The sequence below is a fragment of the Pipistrellus hanaki genome, assembly GCF_964339955.1.
Source record: "Pipistrellus hanaki genome assembly, chromosome: 3".
NCBI lineage: Eukaryota > Metazoa > Chordata > Mammalia > Chiroptera > Vespertilionidae > Pipistrellus > Pipistrellus hanaki.
In genome coordinates this window covers 21132320-21157469 of record NC_140505.1, presented here as the reverse complement: position 1 = coordinate 21157469, position 25150 = coordinate 21132320, and the positions used below count along the sequence as shown (strand labels likewise).

General features: G+C 40.0%; 1 protein-coding gene across 1 annotated transcript in view; it reads right to left on the bottom strand.

Moving 5' to 3' along the window:
- Positions 1-25150, bottom strand: part of LOC311620393 (A disintegrin and metallopeptidase domain 3-like) — a 123526-nt gene that overhangs the window by 83941 nt on the left and 14435 nt on the right. The window contains exons 4-7 of the mRNA XM_084879744.1: positions 18832-18910; positions 9725-9801; positions 7743-7920; positions 4606-4671 (exon numbers count right to left, since the gene is read on the bottom strand). Of these exons, the coding sequence (XP_084735870.1) occupies positions 4606-4671; positions 7743-7920; positions 9725-9801; positions 18832-18910 (400 nt within the window). The remainder of the gene's footprint in view (positions 1-4605; positions 4672-7742; positions 7921-9724; positions 9802-18831; positions 18911-25150) is intronic.

The following is a 25150-nucleotide window of genomic DNA, read 5'->3' as shown; positions in this document are numbered from 1 at the left end:
ATCAATAAAACCGATACATCACATAAACAAATTGAGAGACAAATCACATAATCATAGCAACTGATGGAGAAAAATCACTTGACAAAATCCAACACCCTTTCTTGACAAAACTCTCAGCAAAGTGGAAATAGAGGGATCATACCTCAACATAATAAAAGCTTTATATGACAAACCTACAGCCAACATCTCACTCAATGGGAAAAAACTAAAAGTTTCCCCAAAGAACAGGAACAAGATAGATGCCCACTCTTGCCCATTCTGCTCAACATAGTACTGGAAGTGCTAGCCATAGCCATCGGACAAGAATAGTCCTAGATGGTTTTGTTCAGTGGATAGAGTGTTGGTCTATCAGCTGAAGGGTCCTGGGTTTGATTCTGGTCAAGAACACATGCCTGGATTGCAAGCTCAATTCCCAGTAGGTGGCATGCAGGAGGCAGCCAATCAATGATTCTCATCATTTGTGTTTCTATCTCTCTCTCCTTGTCCCTTCCTCTCTGAAGTCAATAAAAATATATATATTTTTAAAATACAAGGAATAAATGGCATCAAAATTGGAAAAAAAAAAAGTAAAATTGTCATTATTCACAAATGACATGATATTGTACATAGAAAACCCCCAAACTAAATAAAAATACTAATAGACTTAATAAATGAAGTGGGCAATGTACCAGGATATAAATTAACACTCAGAAATCTATGGCTTTTTTATACACCAACAATGAAGCACAGAAAGAGGAACTAAAATACAATCCTATTTACCATTACAACAAACAAATTAAGATACCTAGGAATAAACTTAACTAAGGAAGTAAAAGATCTGTACTCAGAAAATTACAAGACACTGAAAAAAAGATATAGAGGAAGACATAGACAAATGGAAGAATATACCATGTTCATGGATCGGTAAAATCAACATCATTAAAATGTCCATACTACCCAAAGCAATCTATAGATTCAATGCAATCTATTAAAATATCAACAGCATACTTAACAGATTTAGAACAAACACTCCAAAAAAATTATATAGAATAAAAAAAGGTCATGAATAGCCTCAGCAATCCTGAGAGAGAAGAGCAAAGTTGTAGAGATCAAAATATCAGATATAATGCTATATTAAAAAGCCACAGTTCTCAAAACTGCCTGGTACTGGCATAAGGACAGACATATAGACCAATGGAAAAGAACAGAGAACCCAGAGATTGACCCAAGACATTATGCTCAATTAATATTTGACAAAGGAGGCAAGAGCATATGATGGAGACAAGATAGTCTCTTCAATAAATGGTGTTGAGAAGATTGGCAGATAGGTGCAAAAAAAAAAAAAAAAAAAAAAAAAGACTGAAACTAGACCACCACTAACCCCGTGCACAAAAATAAACTCAAAATGGTAAAGGACTTATCTTGGAAGTATCCATAGGCAGCAAAATATTAGACATATGTCGTAGAAATATCTTTACTGATATAGCTGCTAGAGCACTGGAAACTATGGGAAAATAAATAAGTGGGACTACATCAAAATAAAAAAGCTTCTGCACAGCAAAAGAAACTATCAACAAAATATTAAGAAAGCCCACTGCATGTGAGATCATATGTGCCAATGCTATATTGGACAAGGCTTTACTCTCTCTCCAAAATTTATAGGGAACTCATACAATTTAACAAAAGGAAGATAAACAATCCAATCAAAAAATGCACAAAGGACATAACTAGACCCTTTATGAAAAAGGACATAGAGAAGGCCAAGAGATATATGAAAACATGATCAAACTCACTAATCATCCCAGAGATGTAAATCAAAAGGACAATGTAGTACCATCTCACACTTGTCAGAATGACTATCATCAACAATTCAACCAATGATAAGTCCTGGCTATTATGTGGAGAATAAAGAACTCTTGTGCACTGCTGGTGAGAATACACACTAGTACAGCCACTATGGAGAACAGTATGGAGTTTCTTCAAAAAATTAAAAATAGATCTCCTATTGACCCAGTATTCTAACTTCTAGGAATATATCACAAGAAAGCAGAAACACTAATCAGAAAGTATATAAACAGTTCCTTATGTGTACAAATCAGCAATGATATTTCAGTTCTAGATGGTGGATAAATGGTGGTAATGCAAGTTCACCCTCTCTAGTTTGGGCCTGGGCAACCTGCAGTGATGCACAGCTGCTGAATGCTAGTATGGCAAGGCATTGTCAGTGTCTTCCATTTCTGGAGTGTTTCTCTTCTGTCTTCATGGCTGGAGCACTCCTGTCAATTCCTCTGTTGCAGGAATCCACATGGTCTCAAGAGTTGTTTTCTGAAAATATACAAACATATTCTCGACCAAAAGTTAATAAAGGAATCTTTTCTATAAATTTGACTTGCAATCCTTAAAAAAAAAAAAAAAAAAAAAAAAAAAAAAAAAAAAAAAAAAAAATGAACTGTTGTCCCAGAAAGAAACTCACTATAGACTGATTCATTTACCTTCTCAAAATAACCATTATTACTTGTCTCATTTTTGGTTCTTATAAGTGTATTTATAGTATCACATGAGCTCACTCATCTAGGGGAAATGATGAACAACAGACTGATGAACAAGGACAGCATCGATCATACTGTCGGACCTCAGTGGGGATAAGGAAGAGAGATCAATCAAAGGACTCGTATGCCTGCATATGAGCCTAACCAGTGTGGACAACAGGGGGGTGGGAGCATGCATGGGGAGGGGTTTGGGATGGGAATGGAGGGGATGAGGACAAATATTTGATACCTTAATCAATACAGTATTTTTTTAAAGTACACCCCTGTATTCCTAGTGGCAAAATTTACAATAGCGAGGATTTGGAATCAGCCCAAGTGTCCATCACCAGATGAGTGGATTAAAAAAACTATAGTACATCTACACAATGGAATACTGTGCTAATGTAAAAAAAATATGGAATTCTTACCATGTGCAACAGCATGAATGGGCCTGAAGAGCATTATGCTAAACTAAATAAGCCACTAGGAGAAAGATAAATAACACATGATCTCATATATGGAATATAGTGAACAATATAAACTGGTGAATAAAAATAGATCCAGAGACACAGAAGCATTGAACAGACCATCCAACTTCTGGAGAATGGAGGGGGAGTCAGGGAGGATGGGGAGTGGGGAGTGGGGGAGTGAGGGAGTAGGAGAGATCAACTAAACTTATATGCATGCATATAAGTATAACCCATGGACACAGTTAGTAGGTGGGGTGAGGGCATTTGCAGAGGGGTGGTGGGAATGAGCTGGGAGAGGAAAATGGGAGGAAAAGGATTCATATGTAATACTTTAAATTATGAAGAACCTTAAAAAGAACAATAGAACATTATGCCAGTCATTGAGAGACTGATGAAAAAATATTAGTGTTAAAAGATAAATTAGATTTTTTAACATCCAATACATATGGCTTTGTTAAGAATTCCCATAACTAAATAAATATTCCAATGAATAATTCTCCCCATTATTAACATACTAGAGGCCCAGTCCACAAAATTCGTGCACTGGGGTTGGGGTGTCCCTCAGCCCAGCCTGCACCCTCTCCAATCTGGGATCCTTCTCACAATCCAGGACTGCTAGCTCCCAACAACTTGCCTGCCTGTCGGCCTGCCTGATTGGCCCTAACCGCTTCTGCCTGCCAGCCTGAACACCACCTAACCACTCCCCTGCTGGCCTGATGTACACCTAACTACTCTGCTGCTGGCCCAATTGCCCCTAACTACCCTCCCCTGCCAGCCTGATCTCTACAGGCCTGGTTGCCCGTAACTGTTCTCTGCTGCAGGCCTGCTTGCCTGCTTGCCCCCAACTGAACCCCCCTGTTGGCCCAGTCACCCCTCCCTTGCCAGCCTGATTGAACTGAACTGCCCTCCCTGCTATTCTGGTAACTCCTAGCTACTCTCTCGTGCCAGCCTTGTCACCCCTAACTGTCCTCCCCTGCATCCCTGGTCACCCATAACTGCCCTCCCCTGCCAGCCTGGTCCCTCCCAAATGTCCTCCCCTGCTGGCATGATTGCCCACAACTGCCCTCCCCTGCTGGTCATCTTGTGGTGGCCATCTTGTGTCCACATGGGGATGGCCATCTTGTGTGTTGGAGAGATGGTCAATTTGCATATTGTATCTTTATTATAAAGAATATAACTTCCACCAGGCATTACAAGTGTTTATGAAGCATAAAAAATCTTATGAAAAAAAATTCAATAAGAGGAATCACCAATTGAGCAATAAAAGAAATACTTACTTTAAAATGGAAATCAATTTAAGAAAGGAAGTTTAACCACAAATTGGGGTGGATTGGAAATACCTGCAATTAGTCATAATCCAATGTATTATAGTGTAGTTGAAGCCTCCCACACATACAAAGTTATACATTGTTACAGGAATTGCATACTGATTTAAATATCAATACCATAAATACTGATCTCCATATTTAAATGAAGAGGCAATTGATATATGTTTATTCCCTGCTGTATTCAAATACACATTTTGAACACTTTAAATTATATCTGTACTGCAAAGCAAGAATGTTTCTTATTCCTTTTGTATTTAAACACAAAACAATGATATGATGAAATGTATCAATAATGCATACCAAGGCTTTATCTATAATGATTTGTATTTTCAGAATTCTTTTCAATAGTGTAGCATCCAATTTTTTCTGTAAAACAGAGGACATGAGATAAATAAAACAGTTTTTATGTTATTATATGGTTTATAATTCTGTGCCTTATATATGTCCAAGCACAAAGATAAATAAATATTGATATATAAAGATACAGATAACAGGAAAATATGAGGACGGGGGCCAACTAATAAGCAGGTGAAATTCCAAACAAATATTTCAGGTGCCAATCAGAAGCTTTTACTTTATATTTTTGATGATTGGAATCTTCAAAAAAAATTGGTGCTGTGCTGAGGGAGAAACCATGCTTCCTTTGTTGCAAAATCCTCCTCTAGGATTCTGCTCCAACCTTCAAGCTAACAAATTCCCATCAACTTTCCCCCAAACATTGCCTCTATTTTCTCATCAGTTTTATACTTTCAGTTATTTATAGTGGCTTAATTGTGGCTTACACTTAATGAAATGCATCCATTTTAAGTATACAGTTACATCGTTGGTATTAGTATAAACAGCCATGTAACCATTCCCATAAGTCAGACCAAGAATGAGGTCATTACCCTCTTCCACGTCAATAGCCACAGGCTCAAGGAAACCAATGATCTGCTGTTTTTCAACATAGGTTACAATGATCTACTCTACAATTCCATATAAATGGAAGCATATGGCATGTACTCATTTCTGTCTGGTTTCTTTCATTCAGAATTCATCCCTGTTGTGATTATTAGTAATTCATTAGTGTCTTCCTAAGTAGTGTGCCAGTGAAGATACGCACTGCAACTTGCTTGTACATTTACCTGTTGAACATTTATAGACACTTCAGCTTTTATTAAAAAAAAAAGTTGCTATAAATATCAATGTATAGGTCTTTGTGAAATTTTGTCTTTCATTTTTCTTGGTTCTTGGAAATGGAATTCCTGAGTCATATAGAAATTGTGGGAGTTCAAAGTGGGAGGAAAGTACCAGGATGCTGGAGCAGGGCGTGAGTTGAACAGCCTGATGTAACCACTGTTCCCGGCAGGGCTGGGCCCCCAACAGGCTGGGGCCCCCAGAAGATGGGGGTCCCTCTTCCTCATGCCGCACCAACGGAGGGGCTGAGGTAGTGAAGTGGTAGAGATAACAGATTCCAAGTGTAAAGACTGAGAGCCTCTCCATGCCTTGTCCCCTGGAGGCTCACAATGTGCTGACCTGATGGGCCCCTGCTGCTGGCACCCTGGGTCTCTGGCCACTGCTTACCCTCTGCAAGGGTCAGACTGCAGGTCCCTTCCACTACCCCTTCCCCCAGACTGAATCACACCCTGTCACCCCCTCACTCTGGCATAGCATAGCAACACAACCAGGAGGCCCAAGAGGCTCTTCACAAGATGATGAGGTCATTCCACTAGGTTTCAGCAGCCCCAGAGTGAATGCTTTGACATGGAGATGATGTTCTTATGAATTTCATGAAAAAGAAGATTCTGGAAAGTTGCTACCATATTTTAATTTACCAACTAGTTTCTGATAACTATAGATTATGGTTTTTCTGTGAGGGCAAACTGGAGACAGTCCAGATGCCTTTTTCTTTTCTCTTGGGAAAAAATATTAACACCAACGTGTTAAGTAAATACAATAAGGTTTCATGTTTGTGTTTTCTTATGGGAAAAAAAGAAAGTGCCAGATTATTTGCTAGAGTCATTTGATATTTACATTTAATATCATTATACATTTAATGATTTATATAATCACATATCATTTAAATTTGAAATATCATTTAAAAATTATTTAAATATCATTTAATATTATACATTTAAATAAGAATTAGTGGCAAACTTTACATATATTTAATATGCTAATCAATGTTAACCAATATTACTTAAAATAAGACACATAAAATCTATATATTTGAAAGGCTAAGTGCCCTTCTGACAGGCCAACCAACAGGTCAATATTATGAACACTACCACCAGGGACCAGAAGCTCAATGCAGGAGTTGCTGAACTGCAGAGACTTGGCAGAGGTGGTTCTTGTGTGATGCACCCTGGAACCAGAAAGGAGGGAGCCCGATTCTGGGGTGTGTCACCTGAGAACCACCCTCTTGCAATCCAGGACCACTGGATATGTTGGAGAGCCAGTTTTGGTCCAATCCCTGCAGGCCAGGCTGAGACCCCACTTGCCAGAGGTACCCTACTCACTCCACAGATGCCTTTGACCAGGTGCCTAATTACCCTCCCCTGCAGGTCTGGTCACCCCTAACTGCCCTCCCATGCAGGCCTGGTCACCCCTAACTGCTCTCTCCTGCAGGCCTGGTCGTCCCCCCCCCCCCCCCCCCCGATCTGCCATTCCCTGAAGGCCCCGTCACCCCCAACCTCCCTCCTCTGCTGGCCTTGTCACTCCTAACTGCCCTCCCCTGCAGACTTGATCACCCCCAACTGTCCTCCCATGAGGGCCTGTCCCTCCCAACTGTCCATTCCTGCTGGCCATCTTGTGGCAGCCATCTTGTGTCCACATGGGGGCAACCATCTTGTGTTGGAGTGATGGTCAATCTGCATATTACTCTTTCATTAGATAGTAAAGAGGCCTGGTGCATGGGTGGGGGCTGGCTGGTTTACCCTGAAGGGTGTCCTAGATCAGGGTGGGGCTTCCTTTGGGGCATGGGGCAGCCTAGATTAGGGTCCTGTGGTGGTTTTCAGGTCAGGCAAGCCCCCTGGCAACCCAAGTGGAGGCCCTGGTATCAAGGATTTATTTATCTTCTACAATTGAAACTTTGTAGCCTTGAGCAGAGGCCAGGGCAGGCTAGGTTGGGTGGGAAGCTTGGCTTCCTCCATCTCTGAGGAAATCCAAACCTCCTGCTTGCTCTGAGGCTGCAGCCCTCTTGTTTTGTTAACTTGCATACTCACTCCTGATTGGCTGATGGGCATGGCTTGTGGGCATAGTGGAGGTTTGGTTAGTTTGCATGATTCTCTTTCATTATTGTAGATATTCTTATTGATATATTCTTAAAATAGTTAAATATCTTATAAGAGGTTTTAATGTAATTAATATGTTTAAAATTTTTTTAAATGTAACAAATTTCAATGAGAATAAGTTTATCAAAAGTAGAAAAATGAAAATTTCATAATACGGTAGCTTACTTCTGACTTCACAAGAATCCTGTAGGCCTGCTCTCCAAATTGGATTATAGGATAATTGTCTTGTAATGTGAGAAAATCAGTTTTACTATTCTTTATTTGATAAAGCATATGCTCAAACATAGCTGTGGATTCCAATGGTTCAATTCCAAAACTGATGTTCACCAACTGTAATAATCCCCTGAATATTTAAAAACATAAAAAGACATAAAAGTAATTAATTTTTATTTTCTCTTTGAGAAATATAAATCAATACCAAATAAAAACTTTTATAAATTTGATAGTTACTTTTACAGTACAATTAAATCTAGAAATCATTCCATTTTACTCAAATTAACTTTCTACCTAATTTTATATCATCTGTCTGTTATGGCATTTACAAGTTCCTGTGGTTCTTATAGGGTTAACCCATATGAATATTCTTTATTCTAGTAGACTTATTCTAAATAAATTTTATGACTGTAAGCTTAAGATAGACAATAAAATATAAAAAAGACTAGAGGCACAGTGCATGAAATTCGTGCACAGGGGTGTGTGCCCCTCAGCTCAGACTGCACTGCTTGCAATCTGGGACCCCTTTCGGGATGACCGACTGCCTGTTTAGGCCCGATCCAGAAAAGATGGGGCCTAAACAGGCAGTCGAACATCCCTGTCACAATTCAGACTGCTGGTTATCAATTGCTCGCTTCCCCACCTTCCTGATTGCCCCTAACCGATTCTACCTGCCTGACTGATCACCCCCTAATCACTCCCCTGCCAGCCTGATTGATGCCTAACTGCTCCCCTGCCAGAATGATTGACCCTAACTACCCTCCCCTGCAGGCCTGGCCCCCCCAACTACCCTTCTCTGCAGGCCTGGTTGCTCTCAACTTCCCTCCTCTGCCTGCCTGGTCACCCCTAACTGCCCACCCCTGCTGGCCATCTTCTGGTGGCCATCTTGTGTCCACATAGAGGTAGCCATCTTGTGTTTTGGAGTTACATTCAATTTGCATATTACTCTTTTATTAGATAGGATAGAGGCCTGGTGCACAGGTAGGGGCTGGCTAGTTTGCCCTGAAGCATGTCCCGGATCAGGGTGTGGGTTCCCTTAAGGCATGGGATGGCCTGGATGAGGAGCCTGTGGTGGTTTTCAGGCCCACCACACCCCTGGAGACCCAAGTAGAAGCCCTGTTATCTGGGATTTATTTATCTTCTATCACTAAAACTTTGTAGCCTTGAGCAGAGGCCAGGGCAGGACAGGGTGGGCAGAAAGCTTGACTTCCTCCATTGCCAGGGAAACCAAAGCCTCCTGTTAGCTCTGTGGCTGCAGCCATTTTTGTTGAGATTTATTTATCTTCTATAATTAAAACTTGGTAGCCTTGAGTGGAGGTTAAGGCAGGCCAGGAAGTTTGGCTGCTTCCATCTCTGGGCAAACCAAACCTCCTGCTCTCTCCAGCTCCATGGCTGCTGCCATTTTTGTTGAGATTTATTTATCTTCTATAATTGAAACTTCGTAGCCTTGAATGGACGCAAAGGCAGGCCAGGAAACTTGGCTTTCTCCATCAGTTGGGGCAACCCAACTTTCTCCAGCTCCATGGCTACTGCTGTTTTTGCTGGAATTTATTTATCTTCTATAGTTGAAACTTTGTACCCTTGAGTGGAATGCAGGGCCAGTCAGGATGGGCAGGAAGCTTGGCTTCCTCCATTGCCTGGAAAACCCAAGCTTCCTGCTTCTTCCATGGCCACAGCCACCTTGGTTGGGCTAATATGCATACTTGCTCCTGATTGGCTGGTAGGCGTGGCTTGTGGGTGTAGTTGAGTTATGATAAATTTGCATATTACTCATTTATTAGATAAGATAAAAGGAGGACAAGGAAAGCATATGAGAAGAAACACAACCAAAGCCTATATTTTCTTTGCTTTCACTCTATCATTCAAGGGATTTGGAAAAATTAAAGTGTTACATAAGATTGTCAACCATGTGTATCTCTGGAATTAGCAATTACCTGAGTCCAGAACAGGTGCTTAGTGTCACAACTGAATTTGGAATCTCTGCAACATATCCTTGGTGGAAGCAATGGCTCTAACAGGAGTACATGAAGGTACATTCATGAATGATTTGTACATACATTATGAAATGCACAGATTTAGCCAATTAAGCAATATTATTTACCAGATTTCCAGATTTCCTTTTGATCTACATATAATTATTTCCTCTTAACACTCATCTGCCTATAAATCCAACCCAAAACATCCTTGCTATAATAAAGAATTCTATAATTTTAAAAGAACCTTTTCGAATAGGACATATAGCTTCCCAGACAAAACCGAAAAATAAAGGAGTGTGTCACCTCCAAACCAGTATTACATGAAATGTAATATTTCTTCAAAAATAATAAGAAGAAAAAAAGATAAACATATGAACAATAAAATGGCAATATATATATATATATATATATATATATATATATATATATATATATAATCAACCGTTGAATCTAAAAAAATATAAAATAAACAAGCAAAACAGAATCAGAAAGAAAAAAAGAATAAATCCTAATGTAACCTGTTAGATTTAATAAGTAGTAATTTATTAATACTAGATGCCCGGTGCATGAAAATTCATGCACTAGAGGAAAGTGTCCCTCAGCTCGGCCTGCTCCCTCTCACAATCCAGGAGCTCTCAGGGGCAGGAGGTGACTTGGTAAACATGAGAAGGCAACACACCATCACTCCTCTGCTTTTGTCATTGCTGGCAGCACAAGCCTCGGTCAGCCCTGGTTATCTAAGCCTAAGGCTTCCCTGGGCAGCTAGGCAGCCACCATCAAAGGCTGGCCTGTGCCTTGGGCTGGTCCTGGGCAGCTGGGGGGCTGAGGGGACTGGGAGACTCTGAAGGCGGTCAGGAGTGGTGGCCCGGCACTTGCCGCCCCAGCAGGGCAGAGGGGCATGGGCACTGCCATCTTGTGGCTGGCTGCACCACTATCTTTGAGAGTGTGGCAGTCAATTAGTATATTCCCTCCTTATTGGCTGTGGGCACCTCTATCTTTGTGATCATGTGAGGGTCAATTAGCATATTCCCTCTTTATTAGATAGGATTGGCTCATAAATTGTAAACCAAATAGCTTTCTGATCCAAAATGTTAATAATAGGGTACTAATTAGAGAGGATGCAGGAAAATTTTCTGTGCTTTCCACTTTGTTTTTCTTAAATCTAAATATGCTGAAAAAAAATAAAGTGTATTAATTTTTAAAAAGATATTATTGAGGAAATAAAAAGGCAAGCCATGGCCTAGAGGCAATGATTCATAATACTTATATTTTCTTTCATTTACTTATTTTTTAATGTAAATTTTATTTTTAATTGCAGTTTATATTAATATTATTTCATATTAGATATTTTACTATGTGTTTCCTTTGATATTTTCAGTATCCACCTGACACCATAAATAATTTTCAGATTATTGACTATATTTTCTATGCTGTACTCTACATTTCTGTGAATATTCTGTAAATGCCAACTTGTACTTCTTAAACCCTTTCCTTTTTTACCCAGTCCTCCAAGTCCCGTCCCCATCTGGCAACCATTACGCTGTTCTATATATATTTCTGTTTTGTATCTATGTACAAAAGTTTTTGTAATTTTAATGAACTCCAGTTTATTTTCTGTTGTTGTTTGTGCATATATTTTAAAAGAACTTGTATCTAAGATATATAAAGAGATATTACAGCTCATTAATAAAAAGATATGTAACCCAATTAAAATTATGTAAGAGTTTTTTATATAATAAAAACTTACAATTACAATAATCAAAATAGTGTGGTACTGTAATAGGAGAGACATACAGACCAATGCAATAAAATTATGAGTTCAGATATAAACTTATACATCTATAGTTAATAGATTTTTACATAACTTCCAAGATTATTCAATGTATAAGGAATAGTCTCAAAAATTATGCTAGAAAAACTTATGCTAGAAAATTATGCTAGAAAAACAAAATCCATATGCAAAAGATAATATTAGGTATTACTATACACCATCCTATATAATAAAAGCCTAATATGCTAACTGTCTGAATATTCAACTGTTTGACCAGTTGCTATGATGCACACTGTCCAAAGGGGACAGATGCTCCGACCAATAGGTTAGCTTGCTGCTGGGGTTTGGCCAATCAGGACTGGGTGATATGGGCTGGAAATGCCCTGGAACTCCTTCTGCCCCTCCACATGTTCCCTCCATGGCCCTGATCATGTACTGGTGGGGTCCCTCAGCCTGGCCTGCACCCTTTTGCAATCCAGTACTCCTCAGGGGTACATTGGAGAGCTGGTTCCAGCCTGATCTCTGCTGGCCAGGCTGAGAAACCCCACTGGTGCACAAATGCATGCACTGGGCCTCTAGTTTACAATAATTAAGTCCAAATGGATCAAACATCCAAATATAAGAGCTGAAACTACAAAACTCTTATAAGAAATTATAGGGGTAAATCTCCATAAATTTGGATATGGCAGTGAGCAGTCTTTCCCTAGTTCTGGCACAGAAAGCACAAACAACAACCAAAAATAAAGTAGAGTATATTAAAATTACAAAAACTTGTGCAGATCAAAGGATTAGATCTAGAAAGAGACAAATCATAAAATGGGGAAAATATTTGGAAATTATATAACTGATAAGGGTATTGTTCAAATCAACATCAAAATAACAAATAGCATCTGTAATACATCTATAAGGATACATTTTTTAAAAATAAAAAAGAAGTACTAATGAGAATCTGGAGCACTTGGAACAATATAACATCAAAAGACCCAAGAAATCTAACCTGTCAATGGAACAATAGAACACACTCTACACTTAACCTGGATGACTGCTTTCAAATTTAGATTATTTAAACATGAAGAATGAAACTGAAAATAACACCCTCTACCAACAAGCAAGAAAAATCACAGCAAAAATGGAAAATACAACCAACTGATACCAATATTGACATGAGGCACATGTTGAAACTATCAAAAAGAGTTTTAAAAAGCTATGAAAACTTGTTACAATGAACACTGAAATTAAATTTTGGGCAGGAAGATGGTGCAATAAGAAGCCCTAGTTCTTCCATCCGCCAACAAACAGACCAATTCAGCAACACTTCACAGGCAATTTCCCTATGTGAGAAACTAGAAACTAATAGAAAGCCTCCTGCACATCGTAGAAGAGTGGAAAATCTATTACCAAAGCCAGTAGGAAGAATTGGGAGATCTTTTCACCAGAAACTCTGCCCCAGAGCACTGCCTTATGATCAGAAACATATTCTCTAATTATCATCCAACTGATGGGTGGGAAGCAGTTTGCTCACAAGTCCAGGGCCCTAATGTTTCTGAGGGGCTGACCCAAAGAACTAGTATCTGTGACAGGAGTCCTGGAGATCCAATGAGTTCAGCACAGTCTAGCCACCCAAGCAACAACACAGGCAGTGGCTACTAGACACCATTGATTCATCCCCACCCTAACTCTGCCTAGAGTGAGTGGATGGAAAATCCCAGCTCTGTGCTTCCTCCTGGAAGCACAGGCTATATCACTACACTTATATAAGAAGTTCTATTTTATTTATTTATTTTTTTTTAATTCTGAACAGTGATCACCTTGGCAGGAATGCAGACACTCATTTCTCATACATTGCCAGTGGAAATATAAGATAGTACAACATTCTGGCAAATATTTTGGTAATTCCTTTTTTTAAAAAATCTCTTTTGTTGTAAGTATTACATATGTCCCCTGTTTCCCCCATTGACCTCTACCACCCTGGCCCCACCCCCACCTGAGGCCTTAACCATCCTATTGTCTGTGCCTTCATTGGTTGATCTCTTCCACCCCCCACCTGTCTCCCCTGCTTTAATTCCTTTTAAAATATAAACATACACTTAAAATATGCCTTGTCAATCATATACCTGGATGTGTGTTCCAGAGAAAAAAATACTTGTATTTCATCTAAACTATTAGATTTCTTGGAGTAAAGCTTTTAAAATACTCTCAAATATTTATTTTTCTCTGTGACTAGTAAAATCTCCTTTTATCCATAATATTGATAGAATTATTTCTTATTCTGAAGAAGTCTTACTAGGCTTATTAATTTTTAGTTATTTTAAGGAACTAAAATCTGGGCTTTAATGTTTTATTTTCCATTGATTTCTTTTTCTTTTTTTTAATTTTTTAAAAATAAGTCTTTATTGTTCAGATTATTACAAATGTGATCCTCTTCCCCCCCTCAATTGCTCCCCTCCACCCTCTGTCCTTTCCCCATCCTTCATTGTCCTCATCCATAGGTGCACAGTTTTTGTTCAGTCTCTTCCCGCACCCCCACTCCCCTTTTCCCTGAAAATTGTCACTCCACTCCCCTTCCATACCTCTGATTCTATTATATTCACCAGTTAATATTGTTCATCAGATTTTTTAACTCCCTTGGTTTTTAAATTCACTAGTTGATAGTTACGTATTTGTTGATCATAATTTTTATCTTTATCTTCTTCCTCTTCCTAAATAACCCCCTTCAGCAATTCATATAATTCTGGTTTGATGGTGATGAACTCTTTTAGCTTTTTTTTTATTTGTGAAGTTCTTTATCTGTCCTTTGATTTTGAGTGATAGCTTTGCTGGGTAGATTATTTTTGGCTGTAGGTTCTTGCTATTCATCACCTTGAATATTTCTTGCCATTCCGTCTGGCCTGCATGGTTTCTGTTGAGAAATCAGTTGACAATCATATGGGTGCTCCTTTATAGGTAACTACCTGCTTTTCTCTTGCTGCTTTTAATATTCTCTTTGTCTTTTGCTCTTGGAATTTTAAGTATGATGTGTCTTGGTGTGGTCCTCTTTGGATTCTTTTTGTTTGGAGTCCTGCGGGCTTCCTGGACTTGTAAGTCTAATTCTTTCACCAGGTGGGGGAAGTTTTCTGTCACTATTTCTTCCAGTATTCTTTCAGTATCTTGCTCTCTCTCTTCTTCTGGAATCCCCATAATTCTGATGTTCATTCACTTGAAATTGTCCCAGAGGTTTCTTACACTATCTTCAACTTTCTGGATTCTCTTATCTTCTCCCTTCTGCAGAGGAGTGTCCTCTGGCTCTTTGTGTTCTAAATCTTTGTCTTGATTTTTGCGATCCTCCAGTCTGTTTTTAGGACTTTGTATATTTTTTATTTCAGACAATGTTTTCTTCATTTCTAATTGATCCCTTATTATTTCTAGTTGCTCCCTTTTCATATCCTCATAGGTCTCATTTATTTTATCAGCCTTTTTTAGGATATTGTTGAATAACTTTATAACTCTAGTTTTGAACTCAATGTCAAATTTTTTTATTTTCCTCCATCTCCTTCCTTTGTGTCCTTCCTCTTGTCTGCGTTTTAGTTGTTTCCCTGATTTGATGGAATAGCTTTGTGTGCTAGGTGTTCTGGTAGAGCCCAGTAGCACAGCCTTCCCAATGACCAGTGGTGGACAGTCTTGGTGTACCCCTTTGTGGGCTGTGTGTGCAGTCTTGTTGTTAAGCCTTGCTTTTTGTTGGTATCACTGGGAAGCGTTGATCTCCAAGCCAATTGGCTGTGAGGATCAGCAGTGTCTCAGCTAGGAGGGCTTCTGTACTCTGCTTGGATAGGGTGGGGGTCTCTGGGTGGCGCACACAATCTTTGGTTCCCTGTCAGTCTCACCTTCGAAAAGTCCTTCGAAAAAGAGTTTCGGAAGATTGGTTGCAGACACGTGCACCTCTTTGGTAAAGGCGCAGACAAGCTTTGGATTCTGGCCAGTTCCTCCTTAGAGAAAGCCAGCCTCTGGGAGAGCTTCTGTGCTCAGCCACAGTTGGGGCAGAGTCTCGGGTTGGTGCAGACAAACTTTGTTTTCCCTTCAGCTCCTCCCCAAGTCCCGCAGTAATGGCCTCTGGCTTCACACACCTCCAAGAGATCTCTGCGCACTGCCTGACAGTCTGGACTTTCCCTGTCTGGGACCATCTATCAGAGCAATAGGGTGATTCTGTTTTCCTCTCCAACAAGAAAGCCAGCCGCACATTAGCTGTCCGCCCTCTCCAGGTGCCTGGAGTAAGCCAGCAGCAATCTTGGTCCAGCCCTTCCTCTCTGCACCTTTTCTCGCACACAGTTCTCGGTACCTTCACAGTTCCTGAGGTTCAGCGTGCCTTCTCTCTCCTTCACAGATGGCAGAGCCTCCTCTCAGCTAGCCGTCTGGCGCTTCAGGGCAATGCATCCCCTGTTTTCCTGTTCTAAATTCAAATGTGTTGTGGTAGGCTGCATTCAGATGTCTGCCCTATGCCGCCATCTTGGTTTCTCCTTCCATTGATTTATTTTTCATTGATTTCCTTTTTTTATTTTTTTATTGATTAGGGTGTTACATATGTGTCCTTATTCACCTTGATTTCTTTTTCTCATTGATTTTTTATTTTATGTGCATTTATTGCCTTCCTCTACAATGTTGGAACCCTTTATAAAGAACTAGTGCCCTGGTGCACAGATTCAGGCACATTGAAAGTAAATTAATTGTAAGGAGGCTGGGAGGGTAGGACTAGGTGAGATAGATCCAACACATGCTAGAGCTAACTTCCCCCAATCCCTCCCCAGCGGTCTGTACATGGGGCAGCCCTGCAGCTTAAAGGTATCCAGTGAGCAGGATACCTCTAGCAGGTGGAGACCCTCAGCCTACCCTTCTGGGATTGGGCCAAAACTGGCTCTCTGAAATGCCCCAAGGGGGCCCAGATTGCAAGAGGGCGGTTCTCGGGCGATGCGCCCTGGAATCAGACTACCTCCTCTCTGATTTGGTGGGGGTGTCACCTGAGAACCACTGCTGTCAAGTCACTGTAGCTCAGCAGCTTCTGCATTGAGTATCTGTACTCTGGCGGTCATTGCACATTATAGCTAATGGTCAGAGCATCTGCTGAGGTGGTCACTGGGCATCATAGCTATCTGTCAGATAATTGGACAGTCAGTTGCTTAGCCTTTTATATGGAGTGTATTACATTTTGTTAACCTCATCTGAGGATATCTTTCCATTGATGTTTTTTAGGGACAGTGGAAGAGAGAGGGAAAGACAAAGACAAACATTGATATGAGAGAAACACATCAATTGATTGCCTACTGCATGAGCTCAGAACAGGGCCAGGGCCCAGGAGGAGCCTGCAACCAAGGTACTTATCCTTGACTGAAATAGAACCTAAGATTGCAGGCCATCACTCTATCCACTGAACCAAACCAGCCAGGGCTAGAGTACTGCATTTTGTAGAGGAAGGTAATTATTTTAATGGTAACCCTCCTTACTCTGCTCATTGCTTCAGGCTATGGGATGAAGAATGGGGTGATAAAAATACCCATTACTCCAGATGCCTTCTCCTAAGAATTAGCCTTTCTGATCTCAGCTGAATGCCTGCTCATACAATGCTGCCTGGTCTGAACAATCCATTATCTTCCAACAATGTTTGACCTACAGCAACAATTTTCAATGAGTGTGTTGAAGGAATTTTTGAAACAAGCAATACCTGACAAAATCTCTGTCAGGGGCAGAGACATCTTTTCCCTTACATTGTCAAGTTAAAAAAAAAATGGCAACAGCAAACACAACAATATCCATGCAGTGTAAGTGAATCAAAATTATACCTATATATTTCTTCAGGTGTGACACACGATTTTTGTAATTAGCTTATGTGTACCATGAAGCAAAAAAGGTAATAAAAACACTGGCCTAGCCTAGCTGGCATGACTCAGACCTTGACCATTGAACTGTAAACCAGGATATCACTATTCAATTCCTAGTCAGGGAACATGACCAGATTGTGGGTTCAACCCCAAGGAGGGAGAATGCTGGAAGTAGCTGATGAATGATCTCGTGCTTAATGCTTCTCTCTCTCAGTCCACCTTCTTATCTGAAACTAATAAAAATATATTTTAAAAAATGACTAACCTATAGTATTATCTCCATTTGAATCTCTACCTTTCAGTAGAATCTTACCCAGCAAATATGTAACATAATCCTCAATGAAGGACAGAAGGCAGCTACCCTCCCCCCAAATACATACATTTAATAGGCTCTGTCCATCTCTGGTCCTGTCTCCTTCAAGTTCCAACTGCTTCAGCATCCCTGAACTCCAATCTCTTAGTGGTTGCTTAATTCTACTTCTTATGCTGTGCTTAAGACATTATTCCCAGACAGAAGGTCAAGTTAAATTTGAGACTCACCTTCTAGGTGTCCTGTTTCTCAGTGAGAAATCTCCTGATCTGTCTATTGCCAAATGCCTAAACACAGGTACCTCATGTACAATATTTTATTGTGCTTTCTACTTGTAGATGATTTGTAATATTCTATGCCGGATACCATTTATTTTTCTTTTAATTTATTTTTATTATTGAGAGCATTTCAGATGTCCCCCATTTCCCCTCCCCCCCAAGTACCGTCCATCTAACTCCACCCTTCCTCACCTCAGGCCTTCATCCCACTATTGTCTGTGTCCCTGGGCTGTACATATATGGATTTATATTAATATTTCAATTACAATAAAGAAATAGAATATGACCAATCATTTGTCAACATTGGTTTCTTTCAAATCATATAGTAAGGCAAAATGAGAACCTTGCAGACTATAGCTAACTTTCTCACATTCTTTGAAAAATTTCTTCACTTTTACCAGTGTTTTGCGTTACAGTTGAAATTCCAATGTTTCATACTGAACACATTCAGTTTCTGTACCTAATATGCTTTTCTGTCCTCACTTTCTCAATGGTCAATCCACAATTTCCACCGTTTCCTCTCCACTCAGAGACTAGGATATATCAATTTAAACTATTCAATGTGTTGGGGTTTTTTAAAATCTTTTTTAGCTCCTTCATCTATTTTTGGTTTGTTTGTTTCTTCTCAAATTTTTACTAATACTTCCAGATAGTAAATGACTTTCTTGAATAAGTGACTCCTAAATTTTAAACTTAAAAAGTAGTTTTTCTATTCCATATGATTTCATCATAATTGCCATATTATACGTTGATATTTTTATTTGTTTTCCAATAATTCTGTGGAGTATAAAACAATATACTTTCTTCTCAATAATGGCATGTAAAAGATAGAATCTACACAGAATAAAAGGCAGACTTACCTTTTTAAATGAAGAATGTGGAAATAATGTTCCTGACTTGTTGTATATATATACCAGGAAATGAGGGTCTAAAAGTGACCTAATTCAACCAAGATAATGATACTTCATTACATGAATTTAATTAATAAAAGAAACTTCCAGAATCATGAAATTAAACAAATTTACTTTCAATTATAAAAGCTCAAATATCCAAACAATAAAATGGACTCTTCTTTCCATGATCTAATTTGCATTCAAAAAGCATAATCCTATACAATAAAAGCCTAATAAGTAAATTGTCCCCTCAGGCTGTCTTTTGACCAGGAGTTCAACCATTCCATATAACATGTGCTGACCACCAGGGGATGTCACAGAACAAAGCAGGCATTGGCAACACAGTGCTGGCAGTGGACATCAGTAGAGGCGGGACTGCAGTGGGATGGAGGGGCAGGTGAGCAGGTGGCGCCAGGCCAATGTGGGTACAAATGGGGGCCTGATAAACCCACCAATCGCCCTGCAGACAGTGACCAGCAGTGGCACAGGGGAGCCCAGCCCCTATTGATCGCTCCACAGATGGGATGGTGGAGAAGTGAGGGGGCAATGCCAGGCCAAGGTGGGATGCTAAGTGGGGCTATGGGGCTGAGAGGCTGGGACCGCGAGCTGGGGCACGAACTCCACGAGGGGGGTGTCTCCCATGGGACTCTACCCATGCACAAATTTGTGCATTGAGCCTCTAAGTGTGTATATAAGAGAAAAGAATAACCAGTATAACTAGTTACCAGTTATACCTGAAGTAAAAAGCAGAGCTTCCAGATTCCAACAACAAAGTTTTCTTTTAGATTTAAGCATCAGTACATCTGCTAGCATGAACATGCCAGCTAATATTTACAAACAAGTATCCATTAGTTGATTAAGGCAAAAAACATGCTTTTATCATTAGTTTTTATTCAGTTATGCTGCAATTAAAACAACTTCAGTGTTCTCATTGCCTTAAAACAGCTATAGATGTTGATTGGCTAATGCTACCTTCATTCTGGAACCCAGGAAAAGGCATGGCCCCTCCTTGGAGAAAGCCTTTCTTTTAGCAGAAAGAGAAAAAAAAAATTGGGGAATCACAGAATAGTTCTCAAAGCCTTTGTTTAGAAGCGGGATACTAGGTTGGCTTATGATCACATTTCATAAGCCAACCTAAAGGATCTCTGTAGACAAACCCAAGATAAACATGGTTCAGAAGTTAACTCTTTTCTCCTGGAAGAAAGTGGTTGTCATGGAACAATCAAACACCATTATATATTATAGGGAGACTGGAATTTCTCAAGGATACCAAATACCAAAAGGCATTTCAAGGCCAGAATTGAGAGGACTAGAGCATTCTCAGGGTACTTTAAGTCAACAGGAACTCTCTTTCTGGGTCAGTTTGTTGTCTCTCATTCCTGATAAGCTTTCCTTTTCTTTCAGTCAAATAACAAAATTAGACAGATCCTCTTAGAAAAAACATATTTATCAATTCGCATTTTATATACATTGTTAAGATAAAACTCTGAATGGCCTGGGCTGGTTCAGGTTCAAGTACCTGGGAAAAAACTTCCCTGTGGGGACTGAAAAGTAAGATAAAAATGTAAAGGAGTTATAATATAAAAGGGAGAATTAATATAAAACCATATACAGAAACAAATACTGGAAAATTCACACTATCAAGTAGACTCTATCAAATCGCAAGAATTTATAATAAAAGAATAGATTCTACACATTTCCCAGTTACTCAATTAGGAAAACAAAGGGGACTTCTGCGGATGTGCCATCTGCATATTTTGTCTGAAGAATATAATGTGAAATTATTTTACCTGAACAATATCTGATTAACATAAAATTGCAACAGGGAAAAAATACAAAACAGTAATAAAACTTGAAAAATGCAAAACATTTAAATAATTGAAAGCACTAGATTTATATCTTAAATGTAAGTAGAATTTAACAAATACTATAGTAGTATTATGAAATAAATTTAGATGTGAGAGGCACAAGAGAGGAATCTGAGGATCTAGAAAGGAAAATAAAAATATGATGATAATAAAATTTAATTTTGTATCAATAAATCCCACCAAGAAAGTAAGAAGACAATCAATAGGTGGCATATTTGCAATATATAAACAGATAAAGGGGGAATCTCTAAACTAAACCAAAGCTCCCAAAATCTGATTATAAAATACATGGTGCACAAAAGTTGTGTACTGGGGGGGAGGGGGAGCGAGGAGAGTGCCTAAGCCCAGCCTGCACCCTCCCTAATCTGGGACCACTCTCACAATCCAAGACTGCTGGATTTCCTGCCTGCCTGCCTGTCTGATCAACCCCTAACCACTCCCCTGCCAGCCTGATCTACGCCTAACTGCCCCATGCTGGTCTGATCACCCCCAACTGTCCTCCCCTATCAGTCCAGTCACCTCAAAGTGCTCTCCCATGCAGACCCAGTTGCCCCTAGCTTCCCTCCCCTGCCGGCCTGGTCCCCCCAATTGTCCTCCCCTGCAGGCCTGTCTCCCCCAACTGCCCTCCCCTGCTGACCTGGTCCCCAGTTGCCCTTCTCTGCTGGCCTAGTCACCCACAAGTGCTCTCCTCTGTCAGCCTTCTTGTGCCCACATGGGGGCGGGCTTCTTATGTGAGGGTGTGACAGTCAATTTTTGTATTACCTTTTTATTATATAGGATAAGAAAGAAAAGCAGAATGACAAGGCACAGATTGAAAATAATTACCAAAGACACATGAGTAAAAATAAAAATCCAAAAGAAAAAACAAATTCTTGGGAAAGGCCATCCTATCTAATAAAAGAGTAATATACAAATTGCCCGTACCTTAGCTATACCCACAAGCCATGCCCACTAGCCAATCAGTAGTGAGTATGCAAATTAACCCAACCAAGAGGACTGTGGCCAGAGTGAGCAGGCTGGGGTTTCCCAGGAAATGGAGGAAGCCAAACTTCTTGCACACCCTGGCCAACCCAGGATTCCATTCAAGGCTACAAAGTCAATTATAGAAGATAAATAAATCCTTGATACCAGGGCCTCCATTTGGGTCATCAGGGAGTGTAGCCAGCCTGAAAACAACAAAAGGCCCCTCACCCAGGCCATCCCACGCCCCAAGGGAACCTCCACCCTAATCTAGGACACCCTTCAGGGAAAACCAGCCCCTATCCTATCTAATAAAAGAGTAATATGCAAATTGACCATTACTCCAACACACAAGATGGCTGCCCCCATGTGGACACAAGATGGTGACCACAAGATGGTCAGCAGGGGAGGGCCTTTGGGAGGGACCAGGCCTGCAAGGGAGGGCAGTTAGTGTTGATCAGGCTGGCAAAGGATGGCAGTTAAGGGTTACCATGCCAGCAGGGGAGGGCAGTTAGGGGAGACCAGGCCTGCAGGGGAGAGAAGAGACCAGGCAGACAGAGGAGGGCAGTTAGGGGTGACCAGGCCTGCAGGGGAAGGCAGTTAGGGGTGACCAGGCCTGCAGGGGAAGGTTAGGGGCAAACAGGCTGGCAGCAGAGCAGTTAGGCATCAATCAGGTTGACAGGGGAGTGGTTAAGTGATCAGACTGGCTGGCTGAAGCAGTTAGGTCATTCAGGAAGGTAGGCAGGTGAGCAGTTGGGAGCCAGCAGACCTGGAATGTGAGAGGTTTGTCCCAGATTGGAGAAGGTGCAGGCTGGGCTGAGACACCCCTCCCTCCCCCCCCAATTCTTGAATTTCATGCACTGGACTCCTAGTTTCATGCACTGGGCCATTATAGTTCAATTAGAATGGTCACTTAACATTTGAAAAATATTATATGTTATTAAGAAGCAATGTAGTGCATATTAAAACAACAATAAAGTAGTATTTCTTATCTATTGGTTAACAAAATAAATTAGTAAAGATAATCATTTTGTTGGTAATATAGTGTACAGGAATGCATTTGAATTGTTGGTATGAGTGAAAACTGGTATAATTCTTTGAAATAAAAATTTGGCAATAAGAATTTTCTTATTTATTACCCATCAATTTCACTGGTGCCCAGGAAGTCATGTACGGATATCCACAGTACAGCTTTCCTTGCTATAAATAATGGATGGATAATTAATAAATGATAAATATTCATTTGAAGGCTGTATGTATATTAAAAATAATCTCATTTGGCATAGAGCAATATGAGTCTCAGAAAAGTAACATTATGTAAAATGTTGCATAATAAACAACCACAAAACCACAACGATATACAACAGAATACATATCTATAGTTCACACTTTTTTGTCACATGTGGGTAGCCGTGGAAGTTATGCTAATTGGCCAGGCTTGATCTATGGTACTGGATTCAGCCATATTTAGGAATGATTAGGACACCTTGGCTATCATCCACATATAACTATCTTTCAGCATGCTAGCCTATGCATATTCTCATGAGGATGGCAGACAAGAAAGCATAAAGGAATGAGAGCTTTTTCAAGCCTCTGTTTAAATCAAGTCAAGTAATAATATTTTGGCCAAAGAAATCAAGTAGTCCATATAAGTGTGGGGTCTGAGGTAAAAATGAAGATGTGAGGCCTTTTGTCTAAAACTATTAAGAATCTCAGGACAGCAACACTGGAACATTAAACCAAATACAGGGCCCTTCCAACCAAAGGCCCTGAGGCACCACACATCATGAATTTGGCCTTGCATAAGTGAATTCAGTTTCAAGGGCTGAATAGTGGGGGAGGGGGGAGGTAATGGAAATGTATTTATTCCATCTATTGATGAGAGTCACACAGTTAGTTATATGGCAAAGAGTGAAGATACAGGAAAAGATAAAGTTCTGGGTGCACTTTTGTGGTGCACCATATTAATATGTATGTTTTTGGAATATATAGTATTGAGTCATTACATCTATTAAGAATTGCTCAAAACATGATTCTTATTGATCTCTAGACATAAATGTCTGAAAATATGACAGAAGAATGTTGCCATTATTGTAACTGTAATTAGCACTGGGGAATAAGAGAAATAGAACTGGGTAAGGAAATAACACAGTTCACTATTACCAGCCATGGACAGTACACTTCATTTTAAATAGTGCAGACATAACACTTCCATATCTGTCACTAATTGTTTAAATTACTCTCAGAATTACCCTTTTCATCTTTTATTATTCAAAAGAAAAAAAGGCATAAAATATTGATCTAATATAAATTATGGACTTTGGGTTGTAATGATGTGTGGATTTAGATAATCAATTATAACAATACTAGAGGTCCAGTGTACGAAATTCATGCACTTGGGTGGGCCTAAGCCAGCAGTTGAATATCCTTAGTGCTGCCACGGAGGCAGAGAGGCTCCTGCCATCACCGTAGCCCTCACCAGCCATGAGCCCAGCTTCTGTGTGAGCGGTCAATTCCTGTGTGAGCATCTGCTCCCTAGTGGTCAGTGAACATCATAGAGACCGGTTGTTCCACCATCGGGCCAAATTGGCTCTCTAATATCCCCCAAGAGGTCCTGGATTGCGGGAGGGCACAGACCAGGATGAGGAACCCCACCAGTGCACAATTAGGGCCAGGGAGGGATACAGGAAGTTGGCCAACTCGGGAGGGACTGAGGGAGGGCCCAGGACATGTTCAGCCCATCTTGCTCAGTCCCAATTGGGCAGACCCCAGCAGCAAGCTAACTTACCAGTTGGAGCATCTGCCCCCCTGGTGGTCAGTGCAGATCATAGTGACTGGTCGACCAATCAACTTTCTGCTCCTTGGTGGTCGGGGCATGTCTCAGTGAGCAGTTGAAGAGACCTTAGCATATCATTAGCATATTATGCTTTGATTGGTTGAACAGACAACCAGACCACCAGACACTTAGCATATTATACTTTTATTATATAGTATATCATTTTGATAGGGGTTGTTGATAATGGGGGAAGCTATACATATGTGAGTGTAGGGGCTTATGAGAAATCTCTGTGCATTCCAGTCAATTTTGCTATAAACCTAAAACTGCTCTAAAAAATAAAGTGTATTAAAATAATAAATAATGAGAAGAATATATGAATAGGCAAGCCTCATACAGATAAATGTGAATAAGAGTAATTTTTTAGGGAATACAACCTGATGTTATGATGAAATAAAATATTTTATCATGTGGGCTTTTAAAAATCTAAATTGCTATCATCTTTCAGAAAGACAATGGCAATGTTTCTCAAAGTCTTAATATACTATAAAATGTGAATATTATATCAGATACTACATGAAAATTGCTTATAAATATCCCCAGCAAATGTTATGTGTTCAATAAATGCCAGTTACTTTTGTTGTTTTTATTATTATCAACACTATTGTCATTATTTTCACAC